Source organism: Chiloscyllium plagiosum, chromosome 16, assembly GCF_004010195.1.
Source record: "Chiloscyllium plagiosum isolate BGI_BamShark_2017 chromosome 16, ASM401019v2, whole genome shotgun sequence".
Classification (NCBI taxonomy): domain Eukaryota; kingdom Metazoa; phylum Chordata; class Chondrichthyes; order Orectolobiformes; family Hemiscylliidae; genus Chiloscyllium; species Chiloscyllium plagiosum.
The window spans coordinates 39,464,123-39,488,572 of NC_057725.1; the positions used below are offsets into that span (position 1 = coordinate 39,464,123).

Consider the following 24,450-nt stretch of genomic DNA (forward strand, 5'->3'; position numbering starts at 1 on the left):
GTTTCAAGACATCCAGCACTTCCTCCTCTATAATCTGGACATTTTGCAAGATGTCACCATCTATTTCCCTACAGTCACTAAAGTATCATCAACATTTTCGATTTTCTTATTATCAAAATAGAAAGATAAAATGATTCAATAGATACTCATTGGTCATTCAAAATTTAGAAACGTGTTGATTTTATTGAGTTCTAACTGAATAACACATTAGCATCATATATACATTCTTCTATACAATTTCATTGATGAATGGTGTTTCATAAATACCACAATTAATTTGTTCAGTTGTGGCAGTGTTCATGCTACTTCAGACTATGGGCCTCATGCAGAAAAGTGGAGCTAGTGTAGGCAGTAGCACATCTTAGACTTGATGGGCCAAGGGGCCTATTCTGTACAATTCCATTAAACGTTGATTTGGTCACTTATAAAATACCTTCTGGAAATCTAAGTTCAGTACATCAACAGGCTCCTCTTTATCCACTGTACAAGTTGCTCCTTCAATGAACTCTAATAAATTCATTGAAAAAGATTTCCCTTTCATGTGGATGTTGAGTTTTTTTTAAGTGTCCAGCTATCATCCTTTAATGATCATTTCTAATACCTATCATGCCGACTGGCCTTTAGTTCCGTTTCCTGTCTCCCTCCTTTCTTGAAGAGGGGGGTGTTATATTGCTACATTCCAAACTGATGAACCTTTTGAGCAGTTAGGAAATTTTAGAAAATTAACACCCATTAGCTCACTCGCCACCTCTTTTTAGATATTAGAATGAAGTTTTTCTGGATCTGGACATGTGTCAGCTTGCTATTCCATCAGATTGCTTGGTATTGCTTCTTTGGTATTGTTATTTGAAATTTCTCTAAGTCTTTCACTTCCTCACATCTCCTGATTCTCTGACAATAGTGGAATTTTGTTTTACAATCTTTATAATGAAAACAGAAGCAAAATGTTTGTTCACTTCATTTGCCATTTTCTTACCTACTGTTAATGTCTCCATTTTCAATTTCTAAACAACCACTCATTTTGCTTCCTTGGTTACTTTGTAATCCATAGAATCTCTTACTGTCTGTTTTAACATTCCTGGTTACTTTCCTCATATATACTCAGTTCTGCTATAACACGATAGGTCCATTCTCGTGCAATCTTGCATTAAGAAAATCACGCAAGAGTTGCACTATCTAAACTAATGGGACCGGAATCATATTATAAATGTTGCAAGTAAGGAAAGTTTGCGTTGTACAAATAACAGTCAAAATTCTTCAATTGCGTTAAAGAAACATGCATTACAGTAGAACCAACAGTACTCTAATTCCTTCCTCCTGGTTAACCTTCCATCATTTTCTGCAATTCTTTATGTTCTGAACAATCATCTGACTTGCCACTCGTTTTAGCACAATTATACGCTTTGTCCTTAAGTTTGATGCCTTCTCTAATTCAATTAATTACAGATTGTGAGACCCCCCTCCCCCCTTTAGAATTTTTGTTTAAAGTAGGGATATACTTATTCTGAAATATCACCTTAAATATTTGCCACTGCATCTCTATTCATCTATCCCATAATCGAGTGGCCAGCTTCTTTGCCCATATAGTTGACCTTATTGAAGTTCAAAATACTAAAATTCTTCCTCTCAAACTGCATGTAAAATTCAATCGTATAGTTGCTGTTTTAATCTGAGGTCATTAATTAATCCTGCCACATTACATAATACTAAATCTAATACAACTTACTCTCTAGTCAGTTCCAGAATGTGCTCCTGTGAGAAATTGCCATGAAAGCATTCTATGAGTGCCTATGAGTGCATATTACAATTGCCAAATTCATTATTTTATGTTTATAAGCAAATTAAAGTCAACCACAACTAATGCCATCGCTTTATCATAGGAACCCAATATTTCTTCTTGTATATTGTACATTGCAGTTATTGTTTGGGACATTATTAACAACTCACACATGTGACTTCTTTCCTCCACAGAAAGTGATTCCACACCCCGATCTCCTGAACCAAATTCATTTCTAAATATTGCACAAATACCATCCTTGAATAAGTGTAACCCTTCACTATACTTCCTATTCTTCTTGAATGTTCTTGAATCCCTCAACATTCAGGACCTGATCCTAGACATTCTGCAGCCCAATCTCTGCAATGGCTATCAGATCATATTTATTTAATCCACTTCTGGTTATCAATTTGTTTGCTTTGTTATGAATGCTATGTGTATTTAGACCCAGAGGCCTTAGTTTTGATCTTTTGTTGGGTTACCTCTGTAACATCTAATCTTGATCGCTGATACATTTTGAGGTTTCTCCTCTGACCCTTTCTATTATTCTCTGATCCATATTTTAGATATTATTATTTTCCTCTTGAACTTTGTCTCTTTGATATACCGCATCTTTCCACATTTGATCCCTTGCCACCACTATTTAGTTTAAGACTCTCTTTACTGCCCTAGTTATGAGGCTTGCAAGAATAATGATCCCAGAACTGAAATAGGAACTGACTAACACCCGGGTTAACAAGGCAAATTAGAGATAGAATTAAATCTGAGGAAGACACATACAAATTGGCCAGAAAAGCGACCGTCTAGAGGATCGGGAACAAGTTTTGCTCTTGCAAAGGGAGACACAGAGGCTGATTAAGAGGGGCAAAAGAGAGTCATAACAGTACAACTCCACTTTCCCCAGTACTTGCGCCAGGGTCCATCAACTGAAATCACTTTTCCCATTCCAGTCTTTGAGCCACATATTCATCTCTCTAGTTTTACGTCCCGTATGCCAATTTGTATGTGGTTCATGCAACAATCACCTTTGAGATTATCACCTTTACATTTCTGCTGTATAATTTAATGATTAGCAACTAAGCCTATTCTCTCTGCAGAATCTCTTTCCTGTTCTACGTAGGTTTCCAGCACATATGTGGTCAGGACAATGGGATTATCCCAATCCCACTGCAAGTTCTTCTCCAACCTTGAGCAAATGTCCTGAACTATGATACTAGGAAGACAATGCAGCTTTCTGGACTCTCACTCTTTCTGGAGAAAAGAGTGCCAAACCCTTTATTATACTTTCCCCTACTAGCATACATTCTTTATTTCTCTCTCACTTGGATGGTCAGTTTGCTATCCACCCTGCAGTCCTTGCTCTCATCCAAACAAGCTGAGAGTCACTCAAACCTATTGCAGACAATCACAGTGGCTGGCACACCTGCACTCTTACCCTCTTGACCCCTTGCACATCTCACTCAAACTAACACTCTCCTGGCTGCTGACCAAATTAGAAATCACTATCCTTTGTGTCTCCTGGTACAAAGTATCCAGGTAACTTCTCCTTTCTTCATTTGTTGCAGAGCATGCAGCTCAGCCTCTAGCTTAATGACTGGTGTGGAGGTGATGGTGTTGGATTGGGTTGGACAAGATCAAAAATCACATGACACCAGGTTATAGTCGAATGAGTTTATTTGAAGCAGTTTTTGGAGCACTGCTTCTTCATTAGGTGCTAGCCGAAATAGTGTTTTCAAATAAATCCGCTGGACTATATCCTGGTGTTATGAGATTTTTGGCCTTAATGACACTGATCTGAGGTTTCCCACACTGCAAACATTTGGTACAGATGAGCTTGCCCTGGATCACAATGTTATCCAAGAACTTCCACATTCTGCAGCCATGACAGAACACCTTTTGGCAGAGTTCTGCCACTCTTAATGAGATTTAACTATTTAAGTAAATTGTACACTTAATTACATGGTTTTTGTTTTTAACTTCACCAGCAATTTTGAAACTTAAGAACAGACCTTTAACACTTACCAGTTCTCACCAAAAAACTGGTTCTTTTGCCATTAGTACATCAAGATCCATTCCAAACTCTCCAGTTTGCACTCAGTTTCCTCAGCTATACTAGTTTCCCTAATTATAGTGGCTACACATTACTACTTTATGCATCCCAAAATTAAATGTACATCAAATAACTATATCTCAAATAAATGTTTTGACAGGAAAATGCAAGGGTATTCTGTAGTTACAATGCTATCAAATCCAATAAGTTCCTATTTATGGCTCAGTCATTTTTAGCATATCAATGGATACTTACTGATTGTTGTGAAGACATTAGTAAAGCAGAAGTAATCCACTGCATTGAATGAAAGGAGGTGATAAAGGAATTGTTCCTTCTCATCATCGCAGCGAAGGAAGGCATAGTGTTTATATAGTTTTCTGTAATTATAAAAGAAGACGCCTTTAAGCAAGAATATTTTTAAGAAAACAGTTGAGAAAAATAGCTAATTGTTTGACCAAATATTAAAGAGTTAGGATGCTTTTATACATGGGATATCCAAACAAAATATTATTCACTATCAATTCTTCTTCACTAATAAAGACCACATAACTATAATAGTGTCCAAGGAGATACTGATGCATACCAGTTATTTCCAGAAGGACAGTCCACACTAGACCGAGCAATGGGAATCAATGGGAATTCTCTTTGTTGTTGCAATCATACCTTGCAAAAGGGAAGATGGTTATGGATGCTGGACATCAATCATCTCAGCTCCAGTTCATCTATGCAGGAAATTCTCAGTGTCCCAGGCCCAAATATCTTAATTGATTCATCAATGACCTTCCCACTATTGTGGGGTCAGGATGTAAATGTTTGTTGATGACTGCATAATGTTCAGCATGATTCACAACTCCTTAGGTACTGAAGCAGTCCACATTCAACTGCAGGAAGATCTGGACAACATCCAGGTTTGGGCTGATAAAGTGGCAAGTAACATTCATAAGTGCTAGGCACTGACCATTGAATCAAATATACAGGAGGGGCCCATTGAGTCGGCACTGACAAAACTACTCTAAATTTACATTAGCCTGACTTTCTAGCACTTGCCCGATAGCCCTGAATGTTATGACATTTCAATTATTTATCCAAGTACTATTTAAAGATTGTGAGGTTTCTTGCCTGAACTACCCGCCAGGAAGTGCATTCTAGACTCTCACCACCCCCTGGTTGAAATTTCTTTTCCTCAAATTCCCTCTAACCCTCCTGCCCTTCACCTTAAAATCATGCCTCCTTGTTATTCATCCTTCAACTAGAGCTACAGCTGCTTTCCATCCACCCTTCTCATGCCCTTCATAATCTTATACACCTCAATCAGGTCCTCGAAGAGTTTTCTCTGCTCTAACCTTAACTGATCCAGCCTCCCCATACACACAAACATCCTTCTACCATCACCCTTTGTCTCTAACCTCCATTTCTTCCTCTCACGCCAACCCAACCAGTACGCTTTCACTGACACTCTCATTTGATTGGCTGAACTGGTCCTCACCTTCAACAATTTCTCCTTCGAATCTTCCCACTTCCTCCAGACCAATGGGGTAGCCATAAGCATCTGCATGGGCACCAGCTATGCCTGCCTCTTCATTGGGTACATGGAACAATCCATCTTCCGCAGCTACACCAGCATCATTTCCCACCTTCGCCTCCGCTACATCGATGACTGTATTGGCGCCACCTCAGGCTCCATGAGGAGGTCAAACAGTTCATCAACTTCACTAACACCTTCCACTCCAACCTTAAGTTCACCTGGACCATTCTGGACACCTCCCTCCCCTTCCTGGACCTCTCCATCTTAATTTCTAGCAACCAACTCAACACGGACATCTACTACAAACCCACTGACTCCCACAGCTACTTGGACTACACATCCTCCCACCCTGCCTCCTGTAAAAATGTTATCCCTTCTCCCAATTCCTCCACCTCCATCACATCTGCTCCCAGGAGTACCCATTCCACCATAGAACATCCCAGATGGCCTCCTTCTTCAAAGGTTGCAACTTCCCCTCCCACGTGGTCGACAATGCCTTCCAGCACATCTCCTCCACTTCCTGCATCTCTGCCATTGAACCCCACCTCTCCAATCGCCATAAGGACAGAAACCCCCTAGTCGTCACTATCCACCCCACCAACCTTTGGATACATCACATAATCCTCCACCATTTCTGCCACCTACAAACAGACCCCACCACAAGGGATATATTTCCCTCTCCACTCCTATCTGCGTTCCGGAGAAACTATTCTTTCTGCGACTGCCTTGTTAGGTCCATGCCCCCACCACCCCACCTTCCACTCCTGGCACCTTCACCTGCCTTTGCAAGAAATGCAAAACCTGCGCCCACAGCTCCCCCCTTACCTCCATCCAAGGCCCCAAAGGAACCCTTCCACATCTGACAGAGATTTACCTGTATTTCCACACACATCATCTACTGTGTCCGTTGCTCCCGATGTAGCCCCCTAGACATTGGGGAACAGGATGCCAACTTTTGGAACGTTTCAGAGAACATCTCTGGGACAGATGCACTAAACAACCCCATCACCAGGTGGCCAAACACTTCAACTCCCCCTCCCTCTCCACTAAGGACATGCAAGTCCTGGGCCTCCTCCACCGCCAAACCCTAACCACCCAACACCTAGAGGAAAAACGCCTCACCTTCCACCTTGGGACCCTCCAAACACATGGGATCAATGTGGGATTTCACCAGTTTCCTAATTTCCCCTCCCCCCATCTTATCCCAGATCCAACCTTCCAACTCAGCACCGCCCTCTTGAACTGTCCTACCTGTCCATCTTTCTTTCCACCTATCCGCTCCACCCACCTCTCCGACCTATCACCTTCACCCACCTATCGCATTCCCAGCTCCCTTCCCCCAGCCCCACACCCCTCCCATTTATCTCTCAGCCCCCTTGGGCCACAGGACCCGTTCCTGATGAAGGGCTTATGCTCGAAACGTCGAATATCCTGCTCCTTGGATGCTGCCTGACTGGCTGTGCTTTTTCAGCACCACACTCTCTGACTCTGATCTCCAGCATCTGCAGTCCTCATTTTCGCCTCTCTAACTATTAAGCTAATTTCCACCTAATGGGAACCTGTTGGATCTGTATGCTCACCAATTCCATTTTGAATGCTCCCCAACATTCTGCTATTGAGTTATCCAGAGGTAGCTGTTCACAGTCTACTATGACCAGATCCAACTTTAATGAAGTCTAGCTTCCCCCAGTCCAAAAACCTTTTCTGCAGATCATTTTTTTCCATTTTCCATAATAAGCTTAAAACCTATGGTGTTCTGGTCACCATCACTAATGTGCTCATCCATTACCACCTTAACCACCTGTTCGGCTTCATTCCTAAAATTAGGTCCATCACTGCACCGTCCCTTATTGGACCTTCTATATCTTGATATAAAAAGCTCTCCTGAATACATTTCATTTGAGCAGAACTGATCTAAACAAGCCATATAAATACTGTGGCTACAAGAACAGCTTGGAATCTTGCACTAACCAATTCATGTTTTGACTCCCCAAATTTGGTCCACTGTCGACACAAGGCATAAGGCGGGTGTATGATGGAATATTCCTTACCTGCCTGAAACAATGCAGGATCAACAACACTCAAAATGCTTGGTACCATCCAGGACAAAACAGCCAACATGATTGTTTGTTGATGTGGTGCCAATCAGTTCTTCCAATACTGACACTCAGTAGTAGCAGTGTGTACTCTTACCAGGCAGTGACCATCTCCAATTAGAGACAATCTAACTACTGACATTCAATGGTGTCCCATCACCGCATCCCAACCATCAATATTCTGCAAGCTACCATTGACCAGAAACTGAACTGGACTAGCCATATAAATTCAGTGGCTACAATAGCAGGTCAGAAGCTAGGAGATCTGTTGCAAGCCACTCACCTCCTAACTCTCCACAGCTACAAGGCACATGTCAGGAGTGTCATGGAAAACTCCCCACTTGCTTGGATGGTTGCAGCTCTAAGAACAATCAAAAAGCTTAACCTCATCCAGGACAAAGATCCATTCCTCCACACTGATATTCAGTAGCAACAGTGTCTAATAAGATGCACTGCAGAAAATCACAAAAATCTTACAGATTAACTTCCAAACCTAAGACCAATTCCATCTAGAAGAACAAGGGCAGAAATAAATGGGAACATTACTAATTGCAACTTTCCCTCCAGTCACTCATCATCCTAACTTTGAAATATATTGCTGCTCCTTCACTGTGGCTGGTCAAAATCCTGGAATTCTCTCCTGAAGGAGACACAGACTGTAGCCAAACAAGAAAGCAGCTTACCACTGCCTTCTCACTGGCGACTCGGGACAGGCACTAAATGCTGGCAAGCCAGCATCACCAATGTCCTGCAAGTGAATAAAACATCTATTAAGATATATACTGCAGAAATTCACCAAGACTAATTAGACAGCAACTTCTAAACCGATGACCACTGTCATTTAGAAGGGCAAGTGTGGCAGATAGAAGGGAACACCACCTGCAAATTCACCTCTAAGTCATTCAACATAGAGATTTGGAAGTAGATCATCACTCCCTCAGGTGACTGGATGAAAATCCTGTCACTCCCTCCCCACTGACATTGTGGGTCTGTCAGTGGCAATTACACTGCAGCAATTCAAGATGGCAGCTCAAAACTGTTCAAGGGCAATTAGAGAAAGGTAATGAATGAATTGCGATGTATTTCAAAGTCAGATAGATGACTTGCTTGGAAGGGAACATGCAGCTGGTGATGCTTCAAAGTTTCTGGATGTGGTGCTACTCTCGTTGGCTACTTTGTCCTGAATGTTATCAAGCTTCAGGCGTATTGCTGGAGATGCATTCATCCAGACATGTGGGAGTATTCCATTCCATCCGTCTCCTGACTTGTGCCTAGGATTTTCTCTGATGTTACTTGCCACTTGCAGCCCAAGTCTGCATATTGTCATGGTCCTATTGCTTCAGTATCCTGGGAGTTGTAAATGTTGCTGTACACTGGAGTCACACCTGGCACAATCAGTGGAGAATTCTTGTCTGGATTCTCATTAGTTCTAATTTTGCTTGGGCTTTCTGATGTCACACTTGGACAAACATGACCTTGTTGACATGGGCAGTCAGTCTCAATCTTTTTCCCTCCTCTAGAATTTTTTTTGTCAATGTTTGAACCAAGGCTGTACTGGGCTCAGGAACCAAGTGGTCCTAGCAGAACCCAAACTGAGTATCAGTGAACAGGCTATGGCCAAGCAAATGCTGCCTGATAGCACTGCTGATAACCCCTTTCACCATTTTACTGATTAGAGTGTAAACTGATAGGGCAGTATGTGGCCTGATTGGATTTGTCTGCTTTGTGTACAGGACATAGCTGGACAAGTTTTCACATTACTGGGTAGATGCCAGTGTTGTAGCTACACTGGAAAGTTTGACCAGAGAGTAGAAGTTCTGGACTGCGAGTCTTTAGCACCTTTGCCAGAAAAAAAAATCAGGGCCTATAGCCTTTACAGGCTCCCGTACTTTCAATGGTTTCTTGATATCATGCATAGTGAATTGAATTAGCTGAAAATTGGCATCTGTGATACTGGGGACTTCTGGAGGAGGTGGAGATGGACCATCCATTTCTGGCTGAAGATTAGTGCAAATGTTAAGCTGAAAAATTTGCAACCATGTGCTGGGCTCCACTATCTTTGAAGATGGGAATATTTGTGAAACCTCCTCATTGTGAAACTCCTGCAGAGTTGAGATTTGATCCATTTGTCGTGGAATCACTTAGTCTGTCTATTACCTGCTGCTTATGCTATTTTGCTTTCATGTAATCCTGTGTGGCACCTCATTTTAAGGGATCTCTGATGCTGCTCCTGGCGTGTTTTCTTTCAAACAGGTTTCTTCACCTGGCTTAATAGTACTTGTAGAATGGGGGATATGCTGGGTCATCAGGTTCTGCAGATTGTGTTAGAGTACAATTCTGCAGCTGATGATCCACAACACTTAATGGATACCCAGTCTTGAATCGCTAGATCTGTTTCAAATTTATCCCATTTAGCACAATATGGAGATGCAGCAGTTCTCCAAACAGATTGATGAGGATGAAGATTTTCCCCTTTGTTGGTTCCTTCACTACCTGTTGCAGACTCAGACTTGCAGCAACTTCCTCACTTTAATAGTGGTACTGACAAAACACTTGTGATTATGGTCATTGAGATCTCCCACTTAAAGAGTACTGAACATTCTGCATCCTTGATACCCTCAGTGCTTCCTTCAGTGGTGTTCAACATGAAAGAATAAGGATTCATCAATTGGGATGGGGGAAATTGGTGGTAGCATATATGGTAACAATCAAAAGATTTATTTACTTATATTTGACCTGATGCCATGAAACTTCATAAGGTAAATGCTGAGGACTCCTTGGCCACCTCCCTCCCAACTATATACTACATCGCTGCCACCTCCGCTGACAGATCATTACCAGGATTGGTGATCATGTAGTCTGGGATATTGTCTGTAAAGTATGTTTCTAGAACTATTCTAGATTTTTAAAGACAAATTTCCAATGATTTCACTTTTAGTTCCAGATTGGTTTTTTTTAATATTCAGAATCCACCACCTACAATATATTTGAACCAAGGTACAGCATTTCTCCACAGCATTACCAGGGTTCCTGCATTACTAGTCTATCAACAATACCGCAATGTCATTGCCTTCAGGAATATGTTGGAAATGGAGTGGCCTAAGTGTCAGTACAGGAACATTTAAGGGACAGTGATCATTATATTGTAAGGACAGGAATTGCTAGAGAATCTCAGCAGGTGTCGTAGCATCTGGAGACAAAGCAGAACCTATAGAAGAGTTACTGAACTCAAAACATTAAAACTGCTTTCTTTCCACAGATGCAGCCAGACCTGCTGAGTCCCTCCAGCAATTTGTTATGGTTTCAGATCTTCAGCATATGCAGTTCTTGTTCTATTGTATTGGAAGGTTTAGGTTGGCTATGAATAAAATGAATGCACAAATTCATCAGTATAACGGTCCATGAATCATGTCCAACATTTAAAGTTTGGCTGCGAGGGATCTCTAACACATCATGTTTTAATGCTATAAAAGAAATACCCACCCTAATTCAATTTTCCAACTGTCAGCCCTTTATTTGTAGGATAGATCAATGATTTAGACTTAAATGTACGGGACATGAAGAAATTTACAGATAGTAGAAAGATTGGCTTTATGACTGGTTATAAAGAAAAAAGAACTGTAAATGGAGGAAAGTATGAATAGTTTAGAGAGGTAAGTAGAAAAGCAGCAAATTCAATCCATTTTAAAGAAAGTTCATTCGTAGGATATGGGTGTCACTAGTTGGCCCAGCATTTATTGTCGTACCTTGTTAACCTTGAATGCAGTGGTTAGCTGTTTTCTTCAACACTGAACTTAGAATTTTTAAACTTCAAATAACCCTCTTCAGGCTTTTTAACCAAACGTTTCTGGTCTGCAACTTAAACTAAACTCCTTATACTGAGGTAACCTCTTTCTAAACAGCTCAAAACTATCCCCCTTTCTCTTCCCTTTACACATCTAGCTTTAGACAAAGTGTCTGCAAAACTGCCAAACTGAAATTAAGAAAGCCTTTTTCCAAGCTTTGCATGCTTCCCTATTCTACTATTCTACTATTTCTACCTTAATGCCCAATGTCATACACTATTTACTTTGTTCAAACTCTCTCAATTTAAACAAAACCCCATTACTCTACAGGAAACTCTCCCTCATGCTGTGTTTTTCAATAAATCACTGTACAGAAATACTTACAGTTAATCATTAAATTCCTTCAGATGACAAAACAAAATTCAAAACTCCAAAGTTAATTCTATTAAAAGATATATAAATAACACAGCTTAGATCAAAACTCCTTAACATTGCCCCTCTCGTTATGTTCATTCATTCAAATATTTCAGACTTGTCCTCATTAGCTACACTGTCTGCATTCATTCTGTTTTTCATAAAATCATATGCAAAGTATTCTTTAAGATTATGGCCCACATTTTTCTCTCTCTCACTCACACACACACACACCCCCCTTATTTTTGGGTCTTTAAGAGGCCCATTTTCCTTCATTGCATACTTGGTATTCATATATTTTTTACATACTGTGCTGTCCCTGACTTTAGTAGACAACTATGTTTCCATGTTTTTTCTTTTTCCCTTCTTTTTCTAAACTTACTTTTTAATTTAATCTTCAGCACTTTATAGAAGCCTCAAGTATTCTGAAGGGTAAAGCTTCTGTATTTGCCTTATCTTACCTTTTCTGCTCCTTGATATCCAAGAAGCTTAGATTTGGGTATTTAAAATTCACTTTTGTGAGATTGCATTTGCCCTGAACCCTTATTATTTCCTTCTTGGCTACTGATTGACTGGCTTGCTGAAAGTAGCTATCTGCACTCCACTTTTGAAATATCACATTGAAGCATGGTAAAAATCAGTTTTTTTTTATCAAATGGAGAGACTTTTTACAATAATGCAAAATCTAATTGTTTTATGCTTATTACCACCAAAGTGCTCTCACAAAACCACCATTTTCATTTTCCCCACTTCATTCCCTAAAATTAAGGCCAAAATTGCCCCATTTTTTTGTTGTGCTTGCTCCCTTCTAACAAAACTTTCCTGAATACTAAGAATTCCATGCTCTCTCTATCTTTTACAGTGATTCTGTTAATATCCAGGACATGGGTGACTCCTACCTACTATTCTGCCCCATTGGCTGTGAGAAGTTCACTGGCAAAGGTACTTTTCTATCTCCTTCTGTATGACAAAGTTAGAAAATTCAAACTCCAGCTAAATGAACTATGGTAAATTGGATTGTTAATTGATAATAATATCAGCTTACTTTTACTGTAATCACAAATATCAAGTCTTATGATGGCAATTGTACCATGTATATGATACAACAGATAACTGATAGAACAAATACCAGGCAAGTGAAATTCTGAGACAATCTTGTTTTCAAAATCATGAACTGGAAATGGTTTACACATACCTGGCTAATTACACTAGCATACATGGAATTTTTCTATTATGCAGCTTTATCTCTTGTTAAATCTTATAATTCTGCCAGAATGTGTGTACTAGTTTTTCCCTCTCTGGTTTAGTGTCTGCTTCATGTGGAAATGATTCTATGAGCTAGGATACAACACACAAACTAGTCTACCATTTCAATGCTGTACTTAGGAGTTGCTGCATTTTCAGAGATGTGCTATCTTTTGCAAGACATATTAAAATAATTCCCTCTCTATTGATTCAGTCAGATAAAGAAGCTCCCTTTTAGGGTGTAAAAACAATAGGGAGCTATTGTTCTGGTCAGTTTAATTCTCATTAACTAATTTGTGATTGACTACTGTAACTTACTGTACATAGAATGAGCTGCTACATTTTCCTATGTAACAGTGACTAAACATTAAGCGTAATTATTAGATGTGGACACTTTGAGAAGTTCTCAGAGAATAAATTATTTAAATGCAATTTCTTCTTTTGTTCAATATAGTTATGTTGATTCTTCATTAGGAACCTAAGCAGTCAAAAATTAATCCAGCCAACATTTATTAGTTCTAATTCTATTGCTTTACTTTCCTCTTCATGTTTCAAGTTTAGAGTCGAGTGTGTAGTGCTAGAAAAGCACAGCAGATCAGGTAAACATCTGAGGAGCAGGAGGATAGATATTTTGGGCATAAGTCCTTCCCGTTGAAGGGCTCACAACACTCTCAACTCTGATTTCCAGCCTTTGCAGTCCTCACTTCCTCCATATTTCTATCTTATATTGAGTTAACTGAAATCAACACTATTCTAATTATGCTTCTACCCTAAAAGCATAATATACCATCACTACGCTTTATCTGCCAACATAGTTATAATACTCATTCTGTTCATCATGTCTTCAACCTGGCTAAGCCTATTTCACCTTGTCAGAATTATGCATTGCATGTGTGGCATGTGATGTGCGTGGTATAGGGTGTGATGTGTCGTATGTGTTTACTGGTCACAGATTTTGCTGGCTACTAACGTGGTATAGAATAAAGATGGCACTGAGTAGTTCGAAGAAAAGTACTGTACTACTTACTTTGTCAATTCATGGTCTGAGAGGAGCTGCTTGAGATGTCTGGACAGCAATTTCTTCTCCATAGAAAGTCTTACCCAAGCTCGAGCTTTTCCCACATCAGTTTTGATCTCACCAATATTTTGGATGTGTCTGTAATAGGAAAAAAATTTCAGATAGTGGGTCAATCTATTTCACCCTGTTTAACTCAATAGCATTTGGACTGCAGCATTGAAGAAAACAGCTAACCACTGCATTCAAGGTTAACAAGGTATGGCAATAAATGCTGGGCCAACTAGTGACACCCATATCCTACGAATGAACTATCTTTAAAAAAAAGCCTTGTTTTGTGATCTCTAGTTGTTCAGTAGATTTCTCAAGAAACACAGATTGCAGGTTCCAAGCTAATTAATGGGGAGGAAAAAAAATTAACAGTTTGAAAACAGGTAAGTTTTCCTAATTTTTACCAAAATAAAACAGAACTTTTTTTACCAAAACTTTTCAGCCATTTGTAGCCCTTGTGAAACCATTAATCTAAATGAAGGAACTAAAAATCTTGTAATTAATTTATCAGGTTTATGAATGAGAAGATTCTAGTTTTTTTATATAAATAGTGTCCAACCAAAACTAGAAAAGTAATTGAATCAATTTCAAGCTGTAAATTCTCCAGCCAGAACAGTTAAAATATGGGTTCCTTCTACACATTAATTTCGATTAGATTACTATTTCTGAATTATAGTATTGCATTTATTGTCCCTAAATTCAGTGGTCATACTGTAAATATATCAACATTAATAGCTTGCTATTGAACATGATGATTTTGAAAGCAAATCAACTCTTCCACAATGATTTCAATTCAATCAGCAACAACATCATACCTTAGCTTATTAAGCAGACAACTTAATTTTAGACATGTACAATTTGATCAACATAATACATTGTAATTTTGCATTTTTGTGCAAACCAGTATACAACATTTCTTCCTTTCAAAATAAATCTGCTTAGAACAGGATTGTTGATTATTAAATATCTGTGTTTCAGTTTTCAGGATGTTTTTAATTTCTCATTATCATTTCAGTAATTGGGAGAAACAATCTATCACTATTCATGCTATCACAAATCTTGATAATTGCTCGCTTTTTTATTCTGTGACTACAATGTTTCATCTCAAATGAAGAAAACTCCAACTTTTCAAATCTCTCTTCCCTCATCCATGGTTACATCCAAGTGAATACACATTCGATCCTTTAAATTGTTTTTACAACTTCCTTATAATGGGGTATCAAAAGAAATCCTCAACTGTGGCCTATGGTTCTGCTTTATCAACCTCCTTCAGTACACTAGGCACAAAGAGAATCCATTTTTATTATAATTTCTGTCATCAGTGTCTCTCTAACCAATTTAAATTCATATTAGAGTACTCCATCTCCTTCTTGCCACTTCCAAAATATAATCCTATAGAATTGCATCTCAATGCCTTATTCAAAACCATATTTTGGTTTGTGAAATACTGTTCACCATACTACATTCAGAAAATGCTTTCACTATGTCACCATTTTCCACCAAATGTTGGTCTCCTTCAGCTCTGAGCAGCTCCACTCCTTCCTACATCATTCTGTCCCTCCCAAAGAAAACCCAATTAATGGGTAATTATTATTTAATCAAAGATGAAATATAAATCATCTGACCGCCATTTTAAAAAAAACTCATTTCCATATAAAGGATATCACTAACAGTTCAAAGTTTCAATATGTCAGCAACAAACGCTTAACAAGAAAATAATCTGAAATGGAAAGTCTTGAATTTAGATAAATGGGTTCAGGCACTCATTATTTATACCTCTGCAGGATTAATGTTAACCAAGTTGGTAGTGATAGAAAATCTCTGTGGAAAGTTTATTTTTCCTCGTGCTTAATGTACTTCCCTCTTGCCATTGATCTTAATCAGTCAGTCTGACAAAGTATTGAAATAGTGCCAGAGCAGAAACATACTCAGGCAGCAACTATTTCGAACATAAAAATGCATTTTTTTTGTATATTTCTCTCCTCAGCTCAGAGGAGTATTTATTCCACAGATGATATCCATCTTCCAATGATGGTTATCTGTGATGGTGATCATTCAGGATGTTCAATTTACTATAACAATGCATACTTCACATGCATGTTGTGAAGTTCATTCTAACTTTGACACACGTTACTGTGTCACAAGAAATGTCTGATCTGGTCTTTCTCAAATAACCACACATAAACTTCCATTATGTGTGCAAAATTCTTGGCATTCTTTTATTGTATTATTCTGCAATATTTATTGCATATTTGTTGCCCCATCGACAATCCCAAGTGACCAGTCTTCACATACAGAAGCAGATAATAAATGTTAGCATGTTATCTAATCATTGTAAAGACCATTTTTGTTTGAGATGACGGACTAAATTTTAAACCAAAGGAACTATGGAAGATGATGCTGCAGTTTTAAAGATGAACTACTGGAACTCATTATGTGTTATATCTACAGTATTGCCTTATTCAAACAGTGTGCGAGGATGCTGGATAACCCAGGGGGACAGGGAAGGGAGGAGGAGTGTCGGTTTCTAAATGTCTCTGTTGGAGGACTGTTTTGCCCAGAGAGTGTCCTTCAATTAGCTTTTAAATGGACCAAGTTTTGTGGCCTCAGGAGAGCTCAGCATACTAACAACCACTTGGTCAATTCCTGATAGCTACAAGCCTTGGGTTGGGACGATACAGCAGAAACACCCAGCCTGTGAAGAGAAAGCATACACTTCTCTCTCACTTTTACCTTCTAGGAGCAGAAACAGCCAGACCTGTGGCAGACATCTACAGAGAGTTATCGACTCACCCATAATTCAAAAAGGCTGACGAAAGTATAATCAGAACAAAGCAGCGAGCTGGATGCTCCACTATAGGGAAAGAGAACTGTGTGGTGAAGATTAGTGGGATGCCAGAAGATTGGGAAACCTTTAAAATCAATAGAGAATAACAAGAAAAGCAATAAGGAATGAGAAGATGAAATATGAGAGTAAGCTAGCTAGTAATATATAAAAAAAAGCAAGAGTTTTTAGATATCTAAAAAGGTAAGAGACAGGCAAGCGTGGACATTGGACCACTAGAAAACGAGGTTAGAGAAGCAGTGATGGGGAACAGAGAAACAATGGACGAACTTAAGAGGTACTGTGCATCAGTTTTCACAGTGGAAGACACCAGTGTCAAAGCAGAACTACACGAGAGTTGGGGGCAAATGTGAGTGTAGTGGCTATCAATTACCAGATGGTGCTGGGGAAACTGTAAGACCTAAGGGCAGATAAATCACCCGGAGAAGACCGACAACAGCCTTGAGTTCTGAAGGAGATAGCTGAGGAGATGATGGAGGCATCTTTCAGGAATCACTGGAGTCAGGGAGAGTCCCAGAGGATTGCAAAATAGCTAACTTAACACCCCTATTTAAGAAGGAAAGGAGACAGAAGACAGGAAACTGACCTCTAAAATTTTAGAGTCCATTATTAAGGATGAGATTCCAGAGTACTTAGAAGGTAAAAAAGGGCTGAGTCAGCGTGGCTTTGTCAAGTGGATATCACGTCTGACAAATCTGCTGAAATTCTTTGTGGAGGTAACAACCAAGTTAGTCAGAGAGCCACTAGACATGATCTATTTGGATTTCCAAAAGGCCTTTGACACTATGCTGCACAGGAGGCTGCGAAATAAGATAAGAGCCCACGGGGTTAGGGGCAAGGTACTGGTATGGATAGAGGATTGGTTGACTGGCAGGAGGCAGAAAATGGGGACGAAAGAGTCTTTTTCAGTATCGCAGCTAGTGGAGCTCTGAAGGGATCTGTGTTAGGACTACAATTATTCACATTATATAGCACTAAAAACTACAGAGAGTTGAGAACACAGCCCAGTCATCACCCAAATTAGCCTCCCATCCATTGACTTTGTATAAAATTCCCACTGCATTGGAAAAGCAACCAACATAATCAAAGACCCCTCGCTCACTCCCTGGTTATGTTCTCTTCCACCTTTTTTCATTGGGCAGAAGATATAAAAATTTGAATACACATACAAACATACTCAAGAACAGCTTCTTCCGCACTGCTATCAGACTTTTGGGTGGACCTCTCAAATGTTAATGTTGATCTCTCTTTTTGCACCTTCTCAGCATAATACCATAATAGCATATCCTGCACTCTGTTCTGTTACCCTGATGTACGTGTATTGTACGATCTGCCTGTAAAGTACGTAAGACTACACTTTTCACTGTACCTTGTTATACGTGACAGTGATAAATCAAATCAAATCACAATCGGGACAAAGAAACTGAAGGCATTGTTGTGAGGTTTACAGATGACACAAAAGAGAAGTGAAAGGGCAGGTAGTGTTGAAGAAGCATGGAAGCTTCAGAGGATTTGGACACAGTAGGAGAATGGGCAAATAAGTGTCAGGTTGTGCAGTTTGGTAAGAAGAATAAAGGCATGGGAAAGGCTTCAGAAATCTGAAGTACAATGGGAAGTGTACCATAAGACCAGAGACAATGGGTAAGAGTGCCCGTACAATCCTTGCACTTGGACATGTTGAAGATAACCCTGGTTTAAATTTTGACAAACAATCCAGAGCCAAGTGGACTCTGTGGAGAATCTTTAACTGTAAAGCATGGGTCCTATTGCAAATTGATATCTTTCTTGCGTTTTCCCAAATATCTTACCATGCCTCTGGGAGACCTCAACACCTAGCTCTCTCTCCCACACCCTGCAGAGTTGATCAAACTCATCTGAGGGGGCACACCCCAACTGATGATATAAAGTGCTAACAGCAAGTGTACTCTTATCACTGAGCACCCTCCTCTCTATGTTGGATTTGTAGGGATCAGTCAAAAGTGTAGGTTTTTTTTTGAATAAAATCCCTAACTTGATAAAAACGAAATAGGTCCCTGTTAGATAGTTTGTACTTCCATGCTAACTGATCAAAGGACATCATTGTGTCGCTCTCAAAAGAATCACCCATGCAAGACACACCTCTAGCTGCCCAACGTTTGAATCCTGAATCTATCAAGCCCGATTGAAAATCCAGCATACCCACTATAGATGTAAGAGAAGATGTTTTGCCAATATTGCCTTCCCTCTGCCAAAGTGCCTTCCATGCTTTAACACTATGATAACTATTGGGTTATGGCAATATTCCTTAACTGTCCTCATTTTGTCCCAAACCAGCAAGCTAGTAAGGGGGGGCACCCTGCCGGAGGGGTTTCGATATCTAACCATATTGAAAGACGGTCCCCACAAGCCCAATCACACGCGTTAAGATAAAAGCGAACTTAGTTGATAGCTTTTAATGCCTGGCCTGTCACCATGCTCATAAATCCTTTGCTTTACAAAAGTAAGCTCCTTCTTTGCTGTCTGCGTGAGCACGGAATTCAATGCAGACCACAGCGCCATAATCCTCTGTAGCTTGACCAACGAGGCCTGTCAAAGTAAGCCTTCTCAGCTGCCTTCAGCCATGCTTCTAGGAGATGTTGCTGCTCACCCTTCTGCCACTTCCTACTGGCAGAGTAGGAAATAACTAACCCCTTTGGCAGTTTCCCAAAAGGTGGATGGGCTACTAACCGAGCCCGAGTTAATGTCTAGGAACACCCGAAATTCCCTAGAGAAGTACTCCATAAACTTATTATCATTGAAGATAAAGGGATCCATTTGCCAGTGCCTCGGACCCATTGTAATGTCCTTAATCTTAACCAACAGGTACACGAGAGTGTGATTGGAGATGGTAATGATACCAATCAGACAAGATGCCACCAAGTCCAGGGTTGCCACTGGGGGTCAGAAAAGAAAATCAATCCTGGTGGGACATCTGTGTGAATTGGAAAAAAACAAAATCCCTACCTGTAGGGTGGAGACACCTCAAGATGTCCACCAATCCTAACTCCACACACAGATCCACTAATTGTTTAGCTTGTACAGAGGGTTTCGGGGGGCCTTTGGGCAACCAGTCTACTGTGGGAACCAACAGATAACTAAAATCTCCCCCTATAATGATATGCTGGGACTCAAGACTAGAGAACGCATCTATCAGAAATTTGAGAGGATGAAGCAGAGGACAATAAACATTTAAAACACCATATTCTTCCCCAGTTATCAGGGCTTTGAGAGTTACAAAACTCTCATGTGTGTCTTTAACACACTCTCATAACTTAAATGGGAGATTCCCCCGAACCAATATAGCCACTCCCCTACTTCTGGTATTAAAAGGTGAAATGTAAACCCGATCAAAGCCATTCTGCTGTAGTTTCAAATGCTCCCTATCATCCAAATGTGTCTCCTGTAACAAAGCAATATCCAACTTCTCCTTTATAGGACTCAAAAGTACTTTCTTCCTCTTAATTGGTGAGTAACTCCCCTTGGTATTCCAGGTATACCATTTAATCAAGTCATTAACCATAACCTTCTGCAGTAACATTTAAATTCCAGAGAAAGAACTAGAACCACAAATCACCGAGCCTTAGTGTTGCAAGATCCATTGAACATAAAAACTACATGACCTAAAGCCACTACAGTTAACACACCTACAAAGCTATCAAGGATTATATACGACAAAAACCAAAAAGCCAACCAACATATAAAGCACCAATGGCACTGAATAGGGGAACTCACCCCCTGCCCAAAGGGGACAACTACCCATCCCAAAACCCAATTTCCCATCCCGCTGCCAAGACTTCAGTGTGGGCATTTAAATACCTGAACCGGTTATAAACTGCCTGTAAGTAGGCATCTAGCCATTCCAACCATTTTCGCCCCTCCAAGCTACAGCCACACCACAAACACAAGCAGAAAAGAATGAAAATAGACCAAGGAATAGTACTGTGAATAAAGACATTTTTGAAAAGGGTAAATACTCCACCCAAACTTTGCTATTAGAATTTGAAAGTACACATCTCAGCCGTCGCCAAACATAGTTTAAATCAGATTATTACCAATAAAAAAAGGAAAAGAAAGCCCCAACCAGACTTTCTGTTTTTTAAAGAAAAAAGGCAAAGACATACCCAAACAACACTACTATTTGTACATACTAAATTGTTCAGATTAAGTTAATTTGTCCACAAATTCTCTTGCCTTCTCCGACATGTCAAAGAGATGTATGCATCCATCTAAGGTGATCTGAAACACTGCCGGAAACCTCAGAGTACTGGATCCCAAGCTCCCTCAGTCTTCTCTTGACATCGTCATAGAATTTTCTTTTCTGAACCATTGACACTGAGAAGTCCTAGAAAAATATGATTTTATAGCCCTCATAAATTAGGGCCTTCAGACCCTAACCCTGGGTTCTGGAAGCTTCCACGATTCTCTCCTTATCTCTATAATGATGAAACCGCACTACGAGAGGACGAGGATGTAGACCCAGACCTGACCTCTGCACCGTGACCCGGTGAGCCATCTCAATCTTCAAGCCTCTCATTCCAGCCTTCAAGTTAAGGAATTTCAACAACCAGTCCTCAATAAATTCCTCTGACCGGTCACTTTTCTTAGCCTCTGGCAGACCGACAATCCAAATATTTTTTCCTCCGGCCCCGTTCTCGAGATCATCAACTTGGTCACACAAATTACGGACCTGTGTCTCAAGGGTTTTAACCCTATCCTTGAAAAAACTGGTATCAACCTCCACCACTGTGCATCTGTGTTCAACCTCATCTGTCCTTTCTTCCAGGTCTCCCAACTGCTGTTCACGCTTCTGCAGCATGACAGAGATCGGGGCCAGCTTCTCCCCTATCTGCCTACTCAACATCTTGTGAGATTTCGCGAGCTCTTTCACCAGGGCCTAGTAAGTAATTGAGTCAGACGATCCTGCAGCCTGGGCCGCGAGCCTGGCCTTGGACGCTCCTCCTCCCTTCATTGGCATCCCTGGATGGCAAAAGCCCAGGTAAGTTGATTTTAAACAATTTCCTGGGACTTCACGACCTTTGCAGAGTCTTAGGATATCACGATGATCCGGATTGGGCAGGTTAAAAGTTCGTCCTGCTTACGCTGTGATGCGGAAATCTGCAACACCATCCTCCTAGATCACCGCCATCTTGGATCCCCTGGGATGACACTTTTGAACTAAAACGAGGAGGAATCTCTTCAGCTGGAGCGTGGTTAATCTGTGGAACTCATAGTTGCAGAAGATCATGGAGACAAAGTCATTGTGTATATTTAAGACAGAGATTGGTTCTTGATTGGTAAGGGGCTCAAGGGTTATGGCAAGAAGGCAAGAGAATGGGGTTGAGAAACATATCAGCCATGTATGAATGGTGGAGCAAACCTTAAGCCAAATGGCTTTCAACTGCTCCTATGTCATATCGTCTTATGGCCTCACCCTCAATATTCTTGTCTTATCCCTTTGTTTTTCTGTTCGCATCTGTATGGGAATTTTAAAAAAGGTGTCCCCTTTAAGTTATAGTGTTATAAGTTAGCAGTTCATTTCTTTCTTGCCACTAGTTAAAAACAGTTCGATTAGAATAAGTATTTTCTTGTAAATGAAAAAAAACTTGGTGAATTTGTTCTTTAACCCTAACTTAGATATTTAAGCAAATTTGGGCAGTTTGGTGGGATGATCAAATTTTCATATTTGTGATTTCATATCTAGGAATAGTCAGGTTTGATTTCCAGCCTACCACCCCAGTCAGCCATGACAGCACAGAAATATTAGAATACAGTCAAGTCTGATAATGGTCTCACCATAGCTCACAATGTTCCATTTCCAGTCAGGCTAAAGCTTGCAGTCATTAATGAAACAGAGGGATTCTCTAGCACCTGTGTGATAGACTATGATCATATATTCCCCATAAGCTGCAGTGAGAACTTCTTTCCCCAATGCAACATGGCTCCAATAACCAACTGACTGAAAAGGCTTGTGGTTATATGCATTTCAAGCAAAGCCATACCTCTTGAGTTCTGTAATAAATCACGATTTTTAATGATTTTGAATATTGATTACAGTTAGCCCCCGTTAGGATCCCAGCCTTTGTTTCATCCTACCCACTACCCTACTCTGGCATTCCTGGTTCCTCAGTTGCAATTATAACAGTGTGCCAAGGAAAGCTGGAGGGAGGCAGGAGTATTTTCAAATTCATGCTGACTTACTGCTGTATTCTCAAACAGGTTCTATGGCTTATAGGAGCAGCTTTAAAGAGAACAACAAAGTTTGCTTAAATGCGGGTCAAAAAGCCCAGGTTTTTTTTAACACTGTTAACAATCACACAACTTGCACCTTGGGCAATTATCTGTGTGGAGTTTGCGCATTCTCCCCATATCTGCGTGGGTTTCCTCCGGGTACTCTGGTTTCCTCCCACAGTCCAAAAAGCTGTGCAGGACAAGTGAATTGGCCATGCTAAATTGCCCATAGTGTTAGGTGCATTATTCAGGGGGAATAGGTCTGGTAGGTTAGTCTTTGGAGGGTCGGTATGGACTTGTTGGGCTGAGGGGCCTGTTTCCATACTGCAAGAAATCTAATCTAATCTAATCTAAACCAGATATAGTCCAACAGGTTTATTTCGAAGTACTAGCTTTCTGAGTGCTGCTCCTTCATCAGGTACCTGTGCAGCAGGATCATAACACTGGCAGGTCTCAAAAGAAACATGAGTTTGGTGCTTCTTGGAGACTATGAAAGTGTAATACTTTGTACCTAAGCTCACATATAAAATTAGCTCCTTATTTGAAGCACTTACCACAATTATGAGGTTTATGAGATTCTTACGTTTGAGACTGTCTCTTCCATTTAAGATAAAATGGAAGAGGCCATGTGATCTGTTCTGAAGTCTGCCCATTTGATTGTTATAGATTAAAGGGAGCCCTTATTGTTTTATTGGAAAGAAGATGCAAAGTTTTTATGCTTGGAGACAATGGCATCAACCTATGTGCGAACAAAAGATAGACCGAGATTTTGCGAAGTCCTAGAAAAATGTTGAGAATGTTACACTGTCAACAGTAGCACTTTATATTGTCCATTTATGTCCAACATAAGGGTTACAGTTTCACCATTTCGTGACAAAACAACAAAAAAAAAGGATGACTAGTAGGCTCCTTTGACCCTCAGGCTTGATCTACAATTTGGTAATATCATGTCTGATCTGATTCTGACCTAACTCCATTTTGTAGTCTGTCCCCCTTAACCCTAGACTTCTAACTCAGCCTTGAACTAGTTCCAAGACACTGCTTTATGTTAGAGAATTAACTAAGGGATAAACCAGGAAATACAGCCACTCAGTCTAATTTCAGTGAAGGGCAAACTATTGGAAGCAATTCTGAGGAGCAGAATTAATCTGTACTTGGAGAGGCAGGGATTACTCAAAAACAATCAGTCAGCATGGTTTTATTAAGGTGAAGACATGTCTGACCAACCTGACTGAATTTTTCGTAGACAAGGGCAATGTATTTGCTGTGGTCTATTTGGACTTCAGCAAGGCTTTTGATAAAGTCCTCCATTGTATTTAGGAAATTTGGCAAATTGATCCAGAATTGACTGAGTGGCAGGAAACAGAGGGTGATGTTTTTGTGATTGGACATTTGTTCTCA

General features: G+C 40.1%; 1 protein-coding gene across 2 annotated transcripts in view; it reads right to left on the minus strand.

Moving 5' to 3' along the window:
- The window catches only part of LOC122557812 (DENN domain-containing protein 5A-like), a 264,214-nt gene that overhangs the window by 27,695 nt on the left and 212,069 nt on the right, over window positions 1–24,450 (minus strand). For both annotated transcript variants that reach the window (XM_043705881.1, XM_043705880.1), the window contains 2 exons: window positions 13,920–14,048; window positions 4,083–4,204 (listed from right to left, as the gene is read on the minus strand). In XM_043705881.1, the coding sequence (XP_043561816.1) occupies window positions 4,083–4,204; window positions 13,920–14,048 (251 nt within the window). The remainder of the gene's footprint in view (window positions 1–4,082; window positions 4,205–13,919; window positions 14,049–24,450) is intronic.